General features: G+C 49.7%; 1 protein-coding gene across 27 annotated transcripts in view; it reads right to left on the reverse strand.

Moving 5' to 3' along the window:
* The window catches only part of LOC122575114, a 151,342-nt gene that overhangs the window by 7,005 nt on the left and 131,417 nt on the right, over nucleotides 1–12,920 (reverse strand). For 17 of the 27 annotated variants that reach the window (XM_043743612.1, XM_043743608.1, XM_043743622.1 and 14 more), the window contains 5 exons: nucleotides 10,132–10,267; nucleotides 7,088–7,221; nucleotides 4,674–4,786; nucleotides 4,404–4,477; nucleotides 181–1,494 (listed from right to left, as the gene is read on the reverse strand). In XM_043743612.1, the coding sequence (XP_043599547.1) occupies nucleotides 1,406–1,494; nucleotides 4,404–4,477; nucleotides 4,674–4,786; nucleotides 7,088–7,221; nucleotides 10,132–10,267 (546 nt within the window). In that variant the 3' untranslated portion in view covers nucleotides 181–1,405. Of the gene's footprint in view, nucleotides 1–180; nucleotides 1,495–4,403; nucleotides 4,478–4,673; nucleotides 6,570–7,087; nucleotides 7,222–10,131; nucleotides 10,268–12,920 lie in introns of those variants that run through there. The other 10 variants (XM_043743631.1, XM_043743629.1, XM_043743630.1 and 7 more) reach the window with 3 other exon arrangements.

A 12,920-nucleotide genomic window follows, 5' to 3' on the forward strand; every position in this document is an offset into this window, starting at 1 on the left:
GCAGGAGATAATGGGCCGTGGGTACACGCCCGGCCAGAGGCAACGAACACCAACGAGCCATCGTACAGTATAGCAGGATCGAGGTTTCCAGTGAATCGCGGGCAAGGTGATATTATTATTTAGCCCGAGGAGTACCAAGCCAGGGTGTATTCGGCGGGACGTGTCGGGCTTGAGAATCGCTTTTGTAATGAAATACGATTTATTTACTAAATATGCGAAATATATATATATGTATGTATATATATATATATATTATGTATACGTATATACATTAGGCCATACACACAAGTACGTAATCTCTGTCCGATTTTCGGTAGTTTCGGGGAGTTGTTCGACTGCGCAGCCCCGATCGTAGCTCGTTTCGAAACGAGCGACGGATCTGGTTTTTGGAAAAACGCCGCGCCACGTTGTCTACGTTTCTACGGAAAGCACGAATAAAGTTCGCGATCCAACGTTTTCTCTTCTCTATCGTAACGTTCGACGAGGTGTATCTAATTTTCGTAGATAACGGCAGATGTACGCGCGTGCAGGCGTCGCAGCTATGTACAAAGTATACAGACACAAAGAGAGAAGTCGCGGACGCGAAGGGAAGCGGAAGTCCGTTGGTTTCTCGTTCGTTCGTTCGTTCGTTCGTTCGTTCGTTCGTTCGTTCTTGGTTGGAGAGCGAGAACCGCGCGACCGATCTCGTCTCGACTTTTCGGAATTACAACGGGAGTTAAAAGCTTCGAAGCCGTATAACGAGTACACGTAGGTATCGTTGCGTGCTACGCGGATGCGCGTCATGCGAGAGAAACACGGATATGCGCGGGGTGGATGGTCGAGACGCCTCGCTCTGCCGCGGCTCTCGCTCGTCGCGGATTTCTATCGGAATCGCCGCGAAAGAATCGCCGACTCGCTTCCCTACGCGCTCCAGACAAATATTTACGCTATCCCGTGCACGTCGAATCGTCCAAATTAATCCGCTTACAGGCTCGTAAATCGTATTTTCGAGTCGCGTGCCGTCCAACGGGATGATAATCCGCGCGCGCGTTCTCCCGGGCCCGCGACTGCCCCGCGATTGCCTCGCGGCGACCCCGGTGCCCCGATCGATCACCCATCGGCCAAGTAGCCAAGCGATACTCGTCCCTCGCCAACTCCGCGAACCAGAATTTTTTCGGCTCCGACCCGCCTTCCAATTCTCTGTTTGTTCGATCGTTGCGGTGTTTTCATTCGGCGTTCCAACGATATTTCCCTATTATTTCGCGTTTGATCGCTGGCTATGATCGTCCATCCGTCTCTTTCTTCCATCCTTGTGTTTCTCATCTTCTCTTCGTTCCTACTCGATGGAGTGCAGTCGTGCGCGTGGCAATTGGCGTCTCGTGGACGCGAACGCGGCCGGCCGCGCGCGGTTCGCACGCTCTTATTCCTAAACCAAGGTTGGCAGTAATCGGAGAAGTAGCGCGCTGGCTACTGTCAGGCACACGGAAGGCGTTGCAAGGCTGCCGTGTCCTTCCACTGAAACATTTAGCAGAAGATGCGTTTCGTTTTCATCGTCGAAAATCTCGACGGTCTTTGTAAATAAATATGTTTTAGCCTGCTGATCAATTTTCCAATAATACAGAGTATCATCATATACGCTAAACCGATGCCTGAAAATATCTTCGAAGCTGTTCGCACTACTTTTCTCTACTTTTCGATACACGCGCCATTCGATCCACCTTGGCATCCGCTGTTTACGTGGAAAAGTTCCTGGCGGATAATTTAGCCGTTGATTTTTTAGATCTACCGCCCGATAGGCATGCGAACACGCAATTTTTGTATTCAGCGAATTTAACGAGTTCGATCTACGAAACATTGGTATTAAGAAGAAAGTGTCAAAGTGTTTCGCATCAAGTGGTAAAGTATGCATGCCAATTAGTCGAAGGAAACCTAGACTCGAAGAAGCAAGCGAGAAGAGAACAACATTTACGACCGAGGTTCGTCAAAGCGGAAATTTCAAGTTTTTAAGCCGACACGATTGGAACTTTGTTCTTGGACGTTTAGCCTCGATCTTCTCGAAAAGTTTCGGCCTAGGAGAATTTCGTAGGTAGCAGAGTCGCGAGGATGCAAAGGGTAGAGAGGAACGAGAGCGAGGGCGAGAGCGAGAGCGGCAAATGCGGCAACGCGACGTACGTCGCTTCCAAGAACGACTTGGTCTAACGAGAAAATCGAAGATCGTTAAGAGCAATTTCGTCGAGACGTTCGTCATTCTCTCTCTTTCTCTTTTCCCTTTGCGCGAAGCTCTCTCGCTTCTGCTACCGTCCCCTTTGGCGATTTCGGCCGACGTTTACCCTTCACGGGCGTCCCGTCCGAGAGGCGGCGACCAAATTTCCCATTCCCTTTGCGATCGATCGTTCTCTACGAACGCTACTTCCACTCGATTATGTTTTATTTCCACCTCTTTTAATTTTCATTCCGAATAGCGTGGCGACCCACGCGATTTCGTCCGTCATCGTAGAATTCGTGCTCGACGTGATCGAGCATAACTAAGGCCACGATTCTGATTACCGTGAATTTTCCGACCGACCAATGTTCCCAGGCACTGCCAAAAATAATCAAGCACGGCGGAACCTCCATTCGAAAGAGGAATATCCGGGATTATTGCCGAAAATGTCACTGTACTAAATATTCCTACTTTTAATATAGATTTTCAAGTTTGTTCGAAACTCCAACGTTATATCCACGATACTCGCAGCTCGTTACAACGGCGATGAAATCCGAAATACTGTACGCGTAATACACGATGTATTCGTAAAAGGTTTCCATAAGTTTCGGAAACTTCGAAATGTTTCCTACGATATATACGCCAAAGTTGCTAGAAATATTCGAGTATTTTCGCCAGCCACCGCGTACACGCGTAACGAGTTTGATGGAATTAATGCGAAGGTAAAATTTCAAATATCGAGGCTTCGTTAACTCAGCCAACTTTTTATTCTATTTGCTTAATCCGCCAGAACCGTCCACATCGATCGTAATCGTAGCCTAATGTATGGAATTGATCGCTCGCGTTGAACAAGAAAGAAAGGAGAAACCGAGGCGAAAGGTAAACGAGCGTAAATTATTGTTTTAATTTTGGTAGTTGGGGCGAGCGCGCGCCTCTCGAGGGAAGCTCGGGCCGACTTTGCGGCCGGTGCAGGCCCGTTCCACGGACACCGACGATCGTAAAGCATCCTTAATTCGTTAGAGCGCGCGAACGATGCTTAATTTCCTGCGAAAGTGACTCCTCGCGTCCTCCTCTTCCCCTTCTTCTTCTCGCTTTCTACGGGGTTGCGCCTCTTTCGCTCGGAAATAACGAGGTAATCGTTTCTCGCGCCGTCAGGCACGCGTTAATTAACGCGTCCGTCGTTTCGACGGTTCTCGCTTCTCCTTCGTTCGTCCATTTTTCGAAAGAGGACGCGGCCGGCGAGAAGCGAACGAAAGGCGCGTTGTGGGACGCGAGAAAGGGAAACCGGAAGGCTAGTTTCACGCGAAGATACGCGCGTAAAAGACGTATTCAGCGGTAAAATACAGGCGAATACTCGCCATATATATATTTATATATACGTAACAGCCATCTAAGACTGCGATTTTCAAGCTTTTTCGTCTCGGCGCTCGTATAAATTAATCGCTAAAATTCAGCGGCGCGTCGAAAAATATATTTTGCACACTCGGTTCCAGACTCTTAATTCCGAGATCAAAGGACACGAAGACGGAGAGCTCGTCCAGATATTTCTACAAAGTTCGACGATTACGAACGTCGCTTTTGCTATTAGGTCGTCCGAAAAGTTTCTTTCGTTTCATAAGGAAATAATGCCTTAGAGATTTTCGTTTTGCATTATTTTATCGAATTACGTACGATCCATTTCGTTCTATCAAAATAAAGATCACGACGTTCGACAGATTAGGTTTCATGTTCATGGTATAAAGATGCATCGTTGTAGGAGACACTTTTCGAACAACCTAATGTTACGTATTGCCTCTTAATCCCGTCAGAACGTCCTACTACGCGTAGCTATGATCGTTATACACAGGATAAAACGATTACAGTTCGATATAGCCGTAATTAAAATATACAAGGTGGAATCGATAATTACGATAGTGCGGTAATGAACTCTGTTTCGATAAAAATGGACGAGTTGTATCAATATCGAGTTTATTTACGCCTCGGGTAAAAATCGTTGCCATTCGTGTAACGAACTACGCACACGCAATTTAGTCATTAAATATGCGTTACCAAATGCATCTATACGATATGTACATGTTGGAAAATAAAATATACGTTTATAGCCGTTATACGTGTGGCTACTTGTCACATACGTGTGTACGCATATCGCGACAGCCGTATTTTCGCCTGCAACTAGCCGAACGGAGAATTCTCGCGGAGATCGTAACGAGGCAGAGCTTACCGAAAACTTCCGTTGTGCGCGTCTCGAAGCGTGGCTTGTCCGACATCGAGTCCAATACCACGGTCGCCTCGCATCTTCGACAAAATTTATAGAGACGTATTAATCGTCGGGTCTGGACGAGTCGGGCTGTTGATGATGATAGCGATGGCAGTGATGGCAGAGTGGCGGGTGATGATACGAGTGTTGGTGAGTGTTGGTAGTGATGGTGATGGTGATGGTGGTGGTGGTGGTGGTGATGGGTGGGGAGGAGATTGTCCAGGGCGGAATTACCTGACGTTTATTTTGTCGCCGGCGATGTGATCCGGTTCCAATTGCAGTCGTAAACTGGATATCACCGAATAAAGTCCGTGCTGCTCGAACACCATTTCCGTGTCTGGTTTCACCTGAAACAAACGCGACGGGACGTGTTCCACGAGTTGCAGCGTGTGAGAGATCGCTAGGGCGATCGGCCTCGAGGATTCAGTCGTACTTCCTTTTTATCGTCGCGCGACAGTGTCGAATACTCGCGACCGAGCATCGACGAGTTACAGAAAACGAGCGAAAGAAGCGACAATGCTCGCGAGGACGAAGAACGAAACGACGCGACGTCTCGTGATCGGCGATCGAGACCAGCCAGAGTTTCAGGCTCTGAACCATGTTCGAAGTGATTCGAATATTTCATCGCGCGTACGATACGCGTTCGAGACGATCCGAAATGTTTTAGACGCCGTCGGTACCGGCGATGGAAGGCGAGTAGTCGAAACGGCGAGTGGAAAGGCGGCGGTACGTCGCGGCGACGAGATTTCCTCCGAGAGCAAACGAGATTCGCAGCCGCGGGCTACCCGAGCAAAGAACTTCGTCTTGCTTTCGCGAAATGAAAGGCCGGCGCGCGGCAGCTACGTTTGCCGAGAAAATCTGCTCGTTGAACGTTGGCGCGCGAGTCCTAAGAATTCCGTAGCACGGAACCGACACTGCGCGCGCTGTCCTCGTTTTATCGAAACTATATTGCCTCTCCTTTTTCATCCTCGTCTTCATTTTCATCCGCTTCTTCCGTGAATCTGTTCGCGAAAGGAGGAGCGGACTGGAGACCGAGAGATAAACGAGCCTCGAAATTAAATCATTTTTAAGCCGTATTCTCCTCAGCTTGCGCTGCTTCTCTCGATCCCTTTGATCGCGCCTCCGTCCTATTTTCGTTCCTCCTTCGCCAAACTTCGTCCAGCCTCCTATCTCTCGTTTTTTTCGCGTCTACTCTCGCGATTTAACAACGTTCCTCTTCCTCCCCTCTTCGTTTTCCGTTTTCTTGTTTTCTTGTTTTCTTGTTTCCGATCGAGCGCGTCGATCGAACACCTCGGCGCTTTTCAGTAAATTCCAAAGTCGATGACGGACGGAGAGAGGAAAGAAGGCGCAGCCTTAGAAAGGATTGTTCGCTCGACCGCCCGAAGCCGGGTAATTGAAAGAGAATCGAAGATTAAGTGCAGCCGGAGGCGGAACGCGAGCGATCGAGGGCCGCGGGCCGTGGAAAGTCGAAGGCCTCTTGCGGCCATCCCCGTCGGCTTTGTCGTCGAATCTTTCGAGAGTCGTCACGACGAGAACGTTTTCGAAACGATATTACACTCGCGTTAAGTGGCGCGCTAAACTCGCTCAACTCCTAATGGACATCGTCGAGAAGGTTGGCAAGTTTTCCTCGAGCAACGCGGAGGTGGGAGGCGACGAACGGGATAATAGGAAACTTTTCGAGCCGTCGCGGCGCGCGCGCGATTCGCTGCGAAGCCCTAAAGGGGCACCGACGTTCATCGACGTGATCTTTAAACGCGCACAACTTGCGAGCTCGTGTCTACTCGCTTCAACTGCCTGCGCTTTGCGGATTATATTTTTAAATCCTCGACGGGGTGACGAGACCTCGCGGCCCGGCGATCTATCGCGAGAGGCGGACGGATGCTCGAAAACGCGAGATTCGATCGCGGTGTTCCTTTGTTCGACCGATTCGACTCGGCCGACTTTTCTCGCAGACAAATTAGATTCCCTTCGACTACGTGACGCGGATTAATTAGCAGTTAACCGAGTTGCCCGAATTTCCTCCTTCCGCCGACCGTCTCTCGTCTTTCCCTTCTCCTCGCCGTTTCTTTCTTTCGAGCAATCTCTCCTTGCCTCTGTTTCTCGAATTATTCTTCGTTGGCACTCGTTTCTCTGAAAGAGAAGAGAGAGAGAGAGAGAGAGAGAGAGAGTCGAAAAGTCGTCGAGTTGCAGAGAGTAGCCGAGGCAAAAGAGGACGTTCCCGGAAAGCGGTGGTTGGCGGTGGCACGTTGGTGCAGCGAGGCGGATGTAGAGTCGACTGGCGTCCTACTACGCGCGCGTTCTCCCACAGCTCGTTAATTGGAGCTTTGGCTCATCAAGCATCGTCGTCGTTGCCGGTATCGTTGCCTCTGCCATCGTCATTTCTGAGCGCCTCTCTCCGCGTCTTCCCTCGCTCGCTCATCCGTTTAACGATCTCTAGGTCTTGCTCCGTCGTCACGGTTCGCCTACCCGCACGTTTTCGGACTCTCTCTCTCTCTCTCTCAAGTCTAAATTTATAACTTTCGAGCCGTGCTAAAATATATAACTCTCGATGTATCGACCATTACACCGGCGAACACGCAAAAGCCTATTCGACGATTCCGCTTCTCAAAGTTCCGGCGAGGCGAACGGAACGCTCGCGTTTCTCTCACCTGCTCCCTATTGATGAACCATTTGAGCGTCGCAGCGGGATGGGACTTGCCGCTGGTGCAATTCAGCCCGAGGACGTCGCCGGTCGCGTAAACCTTCTCCTCGCCCGTTATCGACGGCCCGTCTTGCGGCAGAACTGCAATCACATTGAGAACATTTACGCGCGGTCGCTTATTCTCCTCGCTGCCATCCACGCTTCGCTCTGCTCTCCGTCTCGCTTCGTCTCCTGGTTTTTTTTTAAAATTTAAAGGCTCCTTTTGTAACGCGATCTACGCGAACGACGATAAGGACCTCCTCGTTAACGACCAAAATTCAACGACGCTTTCCACGCTCATCCCCTACAAAGGAAGAACTCATCTGTTGCGTGTATGGTATTTGATCGGGAACAAGACACGATTCTGGTTATTTTTTTTATTACGCTGTCCAATTTAGCCAGTTTTAACCGCCGCATTAATTTCGTCGCGACGAAAATAATTAACCAGTCGACGCGTTTCATGATCCTTCTATTTTCATTCCACCAAAATCAAATCCACTTCTCGTCGTACGTACGTACGCGTGCAACGTGTATCTTTTATTCGTAGGAATATACGGTTGAAAATCGATTACTTTTCTACTGCTACCCGAAGTTATCGTAAAACTTAGATACAGATTTTCAGCTGCAAGATCCGTCACGCGACAAATAAATCACCGCAAACGTCATCTCTCGTGAGAAGCAGCGACGATTAAATGATATTCTTCAAGACGGTCGAGACCACTTTGCTTGTACTCGCCACGGCATTCCAATATTAAGTCGTTCGAAAATATACACACGCCATAACGTTTCCAAGATTGAAAAAGAATCATTTATTATTCGTGTGCGAAGCGAGTATAAATGCCGAATTCTCTTAAATGCAGCAATTACGGGAGAAATCGTAGAATATCCGAGAGAAAAGATGATTCCGAACAACAAACGGAGAACCTTGTGCACCGTTCAATGTAAAATCAATCGAAGTATTCGATTCCATTCCGCTATAAATAACGAAACGTTGGCACGAAAGGAGCTTCTATAAAGACACGCTATGCGCAAATACCGAATTTTCCCAACGACCTAATTTACACGTATTTTGGATCCGATCGTTGCACGTATCAATACCAACGACTTTTTCGTATTTAGACAGTCGTTTCGAAACACTGCGATTCACCTCCTGTCTCTTTCGCTAGCTTTTAGTTTCCTCGATCGTTGCAATGTAACGGAAAATCCGACCCAAGTATCGTACACGGGAAGAATCACTCGCGAATTCGAACGATCGATGCCTGGCGTTTCCATTGCCCGAGCACGCGTACCGTCGCGTAGATCGATCGACACGCGATCGAAGCTCTTCCTATTTCTCGAATATCTTAGCAAGATTGCCAGCGTTCGCGACTCGAGATTTAATCTGGACCAGTCGGAGGAAACGTTCCGCCGTCGGATCGTTTTCGAGAGCACGATCGCGATAAAAGTTCATCCCCTCGATAAGCCTTCGAAGCTGTCACGACACCCCGCTTAGAATATTCAACGAAGCCATTCGCGACTGCTGCCGGATTGATCCTTTCGCGCGTCGCGTTCAACCTTACGCGCAAAGATACACGATTCGGCTTGCAACGGGACCTTGCTTCTCCTCTCTTCTTCTCGCTTTTTTGCTTCTCGTTATCGAGAGAGAGAGAGAGAGAGAGAGAGAGAGAGAGACTTTACCCGCGCTCTTCCCCTTTCCCATACCGCGAACAAGTTTGCGTATTCGAAGCGAGGCGTACGCGATATTCCTCGTCGGAGCGAGAATGAGCAGCAAATTGAAATTTACGAGAAACGCGAAAATCTTTGGTTACGGGATTTTAGACTGGGTGGAGTAAACGTTCGCAAAGAGAGGCTCGAAGGACCGTGGCATGCGGTTTCTTGTTAGCTTTTCGTTTGCGTCGACACTTGCGGTTCGAACGAAGGGATGCGTTAGCTTCGCGGAAGGAAGGAAGGAAGGAAGGAAGGAAGGAAGAAAGGAAGGAAGGTAGGAAGAAAGCGAAGGAGGGCGGAAAGGAGGTGAAGAAGAGCGAAAGGAAGAAAAGGATAGGAAAGGAGAAAGATCGGAAGAACGAGGAATTCGACAGAGGCACGAACGATGGCCGCGGGTTATTTGCCGTGTACCAAATTTTCCACGAGGTCGGTAAAGGTACGGTAATGGCGGGTACGTGGTGGGTTATCGATCGTGCATGGGTCGGAGAGCGCGGCCGGACTACGAGAAGAGGAACACGACGCAGAAAGGAAATTTCATCGTTTTCGAAGACGCCACGGGAAAGCTTTCGAAGGCGGTGCGCGGCCCTTTAGTCTGCCGCGTCGCGACTCCTTTCCCGAGAACCGAGCCGACGATGCTTTTACGGTCGAGAAGCCTTTCCTTTTCGTTTATAGTTTCCCGTCTCTTCCTTCTCTGTTCCGCGCCGCTGCCATCCATCCACGCGTCTGCGGCTCCGCGTTACGATCCTCGTAATATTCGTCGGACTTTGCCTCGTCTTTACGCGATCCTAAAATTTAACGCTCCAAAGAAAGATCGAAGTTTTCTGTTGTCGTAGGTCTAGAGTGCAGGTTGATGGAAGCGCGAGCCAAGCTAAAGCCGAAGCCACACGACGGCTATTCGCGGTAATGGGTCGTCAGGTATCCTCGTTTCGTTCCAGTACACAGGTACACCTTGATCGTCCCTATGATCGATTTTGAAGCTGAGCAAAAGCCGACAGTCTGTTTTTGGCTCGATCGATTCCACTTTGGACCAACATTGACATCCATCCATCCATCCATCCGTCTTGCAAAACGATGCTATGGAAATATTTGACCGATGATTCTCTCTTCCTTCTCGCCGTTTACGTTCCCCTCGAATAGCAGAGAAGACCGAAACTCGGAAATGGCGAACGCTTGGCGCAAATTATGGCGGTTCGATAGCGGTGATCAAAGGATTATTAACTAGCCGAGCAACCCGGCGACGGATTCAAAGTGAGACGGAAAGAGATCAGAGTAGGAGAGACGGTTGACGCAGACTGGCTCGCTCACCTGCGACTTCCATGCTGGCTTCTGCGCTGACCGAGTTGAAGCTAGGGGCCTCCGCGCTCACTTCGCACTTGTACCGTCCGCTACTGTGCAGGCTCACGTCCTGCAGTAGCACCTCCTTGTCATTGGACTTTCGGTGCTGTAACAAACGAGAAGTCGTTCGATGAATCTTCCATGTTAATCGTTAACGCTCTTAGTTACGGAAGCATCGATCAGAAAGGACCAACTTTCTCGAAGGACCAACCAACCTCTCGGCGAGCTACGATTTTATTCCGAACTGGACGCGTAAACTACGTGTAAACTAACTGTGTAATACAGAGGTTGTTTGAAACCTTGGAAACATCGCGCGAGATCTCGTTACAAACTATCGGAGGAACCTCTACAAATCGTTGCCGAAGAAGACCCGGATGTTTCTTGCTCGTCCCTCCGAATATCGAACGACCAAATATAGGCGTTTGGACGATCGGCGAACGCAGATCGAACGCTAATTGTTCGATTCGACCGTGTTTTCCGTCTGGGCTATCCGCGACAGGAAGCAACCTGGGGCTACCAACGATCGCTTTATCTTTCAAAGGGGATCTCGTGGCCGCGGCAGGCGAGATCGATGCCAGGCTCCGTGTGTCGACGCACTTCTCTGTCGACCTGGAAAAAACCCTTTGCCTCTGTCGACCCGCGTTCCATCGACGAGAGTGAGTCTTTCCCTCTCCGTACCAAAGTTTACCGATACAAATGGAACGAGATGGAGCTTCTCGTTTGATCGAGCGAGCAAACACCCACCGTTACATTTTCGCACCAATTTTTCCGAAGCTTTGCCACTCTTCGACGCGTCCAAGTCCACCGTCCAGCTCCTCCGCGTGGCTCGCTGCTGCGTTTTCCGCACGCCGTTTGAAATTATTCTTCATAGACAGAATATTACGCTATTAGGTAGGTAAGAGGCTTACGCGCTTATATCGATTTATTGCCATAGTCGCCGCCGGTACCGGCTCTACGTACTGAAAGTTATTTCGGCGAGATAGATGGGTACAGCGGACTTGTTCCATCGGTAAGTAGAAAAGGTACGTCGCTGAGCCGACGTTGCTCAGAGGTGCGTCTGTCTCCCGTGCGTCCCTTGCGTCCCGGCTGCACACGTTCGATGTTTCGCTAACAATTTCGATACCGTTGCTATGCATCGCGAGAGCGGCTAAACACGTTCCGTACGAGTTTTATGCCACGATTTCTAACCTTCGTGGCCATCGTCGAGCGAAATTTTCCATCCTCCTCTTTACGTAACAAACGTGTGTCCATCGTGAGGTCGTTCGATGCCTGACGAGACTAACTGAACGTTAGCGAGACATCGCGTCGAAGCGTAACGATGCAAAGTATAACGGTGTTGAGTACGAGGGGTCTGTAATTGTCTAATTATTTGGAGGAGTTCAATGGGAAAAGGTATCTGTCGCAACCCTAGGTGTCGCGATGCGATCGAGCAGGCATCCGATCGCGATTCGTCCGATCGCTGGAAGCTCGCACGGAAAGTGAAGACCCGCAATAGATGGAATCGCGACGTTGTTAATCCGTTTACCCTACGCGCGGGTCTTTCTGCTCCAACGTTACGAATATTCCCCTTTCTTCGTTCCCGTTTGCACGCGGTCGGTCCGCGTCGCGACGATCCGATCGTCCGAAGGAATCTGGATGAGGTGCGCGCAGATCGAGTTGCCGACAAGTTTTTAGCGATCGGGAGGAAACGTCGACGTTTATTCCGCCGCGGTGAGACTCGGTCGAACGCAAACTTTCTTCATCGACAAATCGATTTACGTTGGAGAACGGGGAGAAAAGTTGCGGGAAAACAAGGGAGCAGGGTGAAGGAAAGTCGAAACGTTGGAGAGAATCGCATTACCTTCGGGGTTATTTCGTCCGGTGAACGCGACTCCTCGGCCGAACGATTTAGGTCGCTCGGGGAGCAGAGAGAAAAAGAGACGGAGAGACACGCGTGTCTGCGATTCAGCGAGAAACGCGGCACGTCGCTACATCGTCGGATGCGTTCCGATAAAACGTGACTCGTTCTTCTCCGCTGTTTCGCGTGTGCTACATTTCTTGAGAACGCGTCGTGACACGGAACGAGAGGATCGCTGTCTCGGAAGGCCAAACTTTCGAACGAAAGAGCAAGACAGAGGGAAAAAGTTTCGCGAAAGCATCGGCCAGAGAGTTCGAGGTTTGAGACTTCGATTCCTAGCCGATGAAAAGTTTCGCTCCGATACGAAACACGATTTTAAAGGGAACCGCGGCGCGTTCTTCGTCTTTAGCGAACAGGAAATTAACGAACGAGGGGATTACCGTGGAACGTTTCGAAATGGTTGACGTTGGGAGAACGGCGTGAAAGCGTTGCGTCGACAGGAAAACGATCTCTGGTCGATAAAGCGCTTAATCGCTTCCGCTAGTCGTCGATTAGTCCGCCACGATACCCTGGCGCTTTCGCGCGGTAATCGCAGCTTGTCCTGCCATTTGGTTTTCTTCTATTCGTTGTAAAGTCGACCTTTAACGAGAGTTAAATAAACGCGGGGAATCGGGGCCACGATTTAAAATTTTCAGATAGTGAAATTAAGTGTGGTGTTACGTAACGGAGCAAAAGGGGCAGGGGGAATGAGAGGGAAAATTAAAAGTCGAGAGCCCGAGCAAAAATATACGAGTCCGCCCGCTAAATCCACTTAATTCCTGCTACTCCAATAAGTGTCACGTGAGCGTATCCAAGTGGAGGAATGGTCCGGATGGAGGGGGTGAAAAGACACGCTCGCTTTTGTCCACGGAGAAATTTCTTT

The sequence above is a fragment of the Bombus pyrosoma genome, linkage group LG14 (assembly GCF_014825855.1).
Source record: "Bombus pyrosoma isolate SC7728 linkage group LG14, ASM1482585v1, whole genome shotgun sequence".
Lineage (NCBI taxonomy): Eukaryota > Metazoa > Arthropoda > Insecta > Hymenoptera > Apidae > Bombus > Bombus pyrosoma.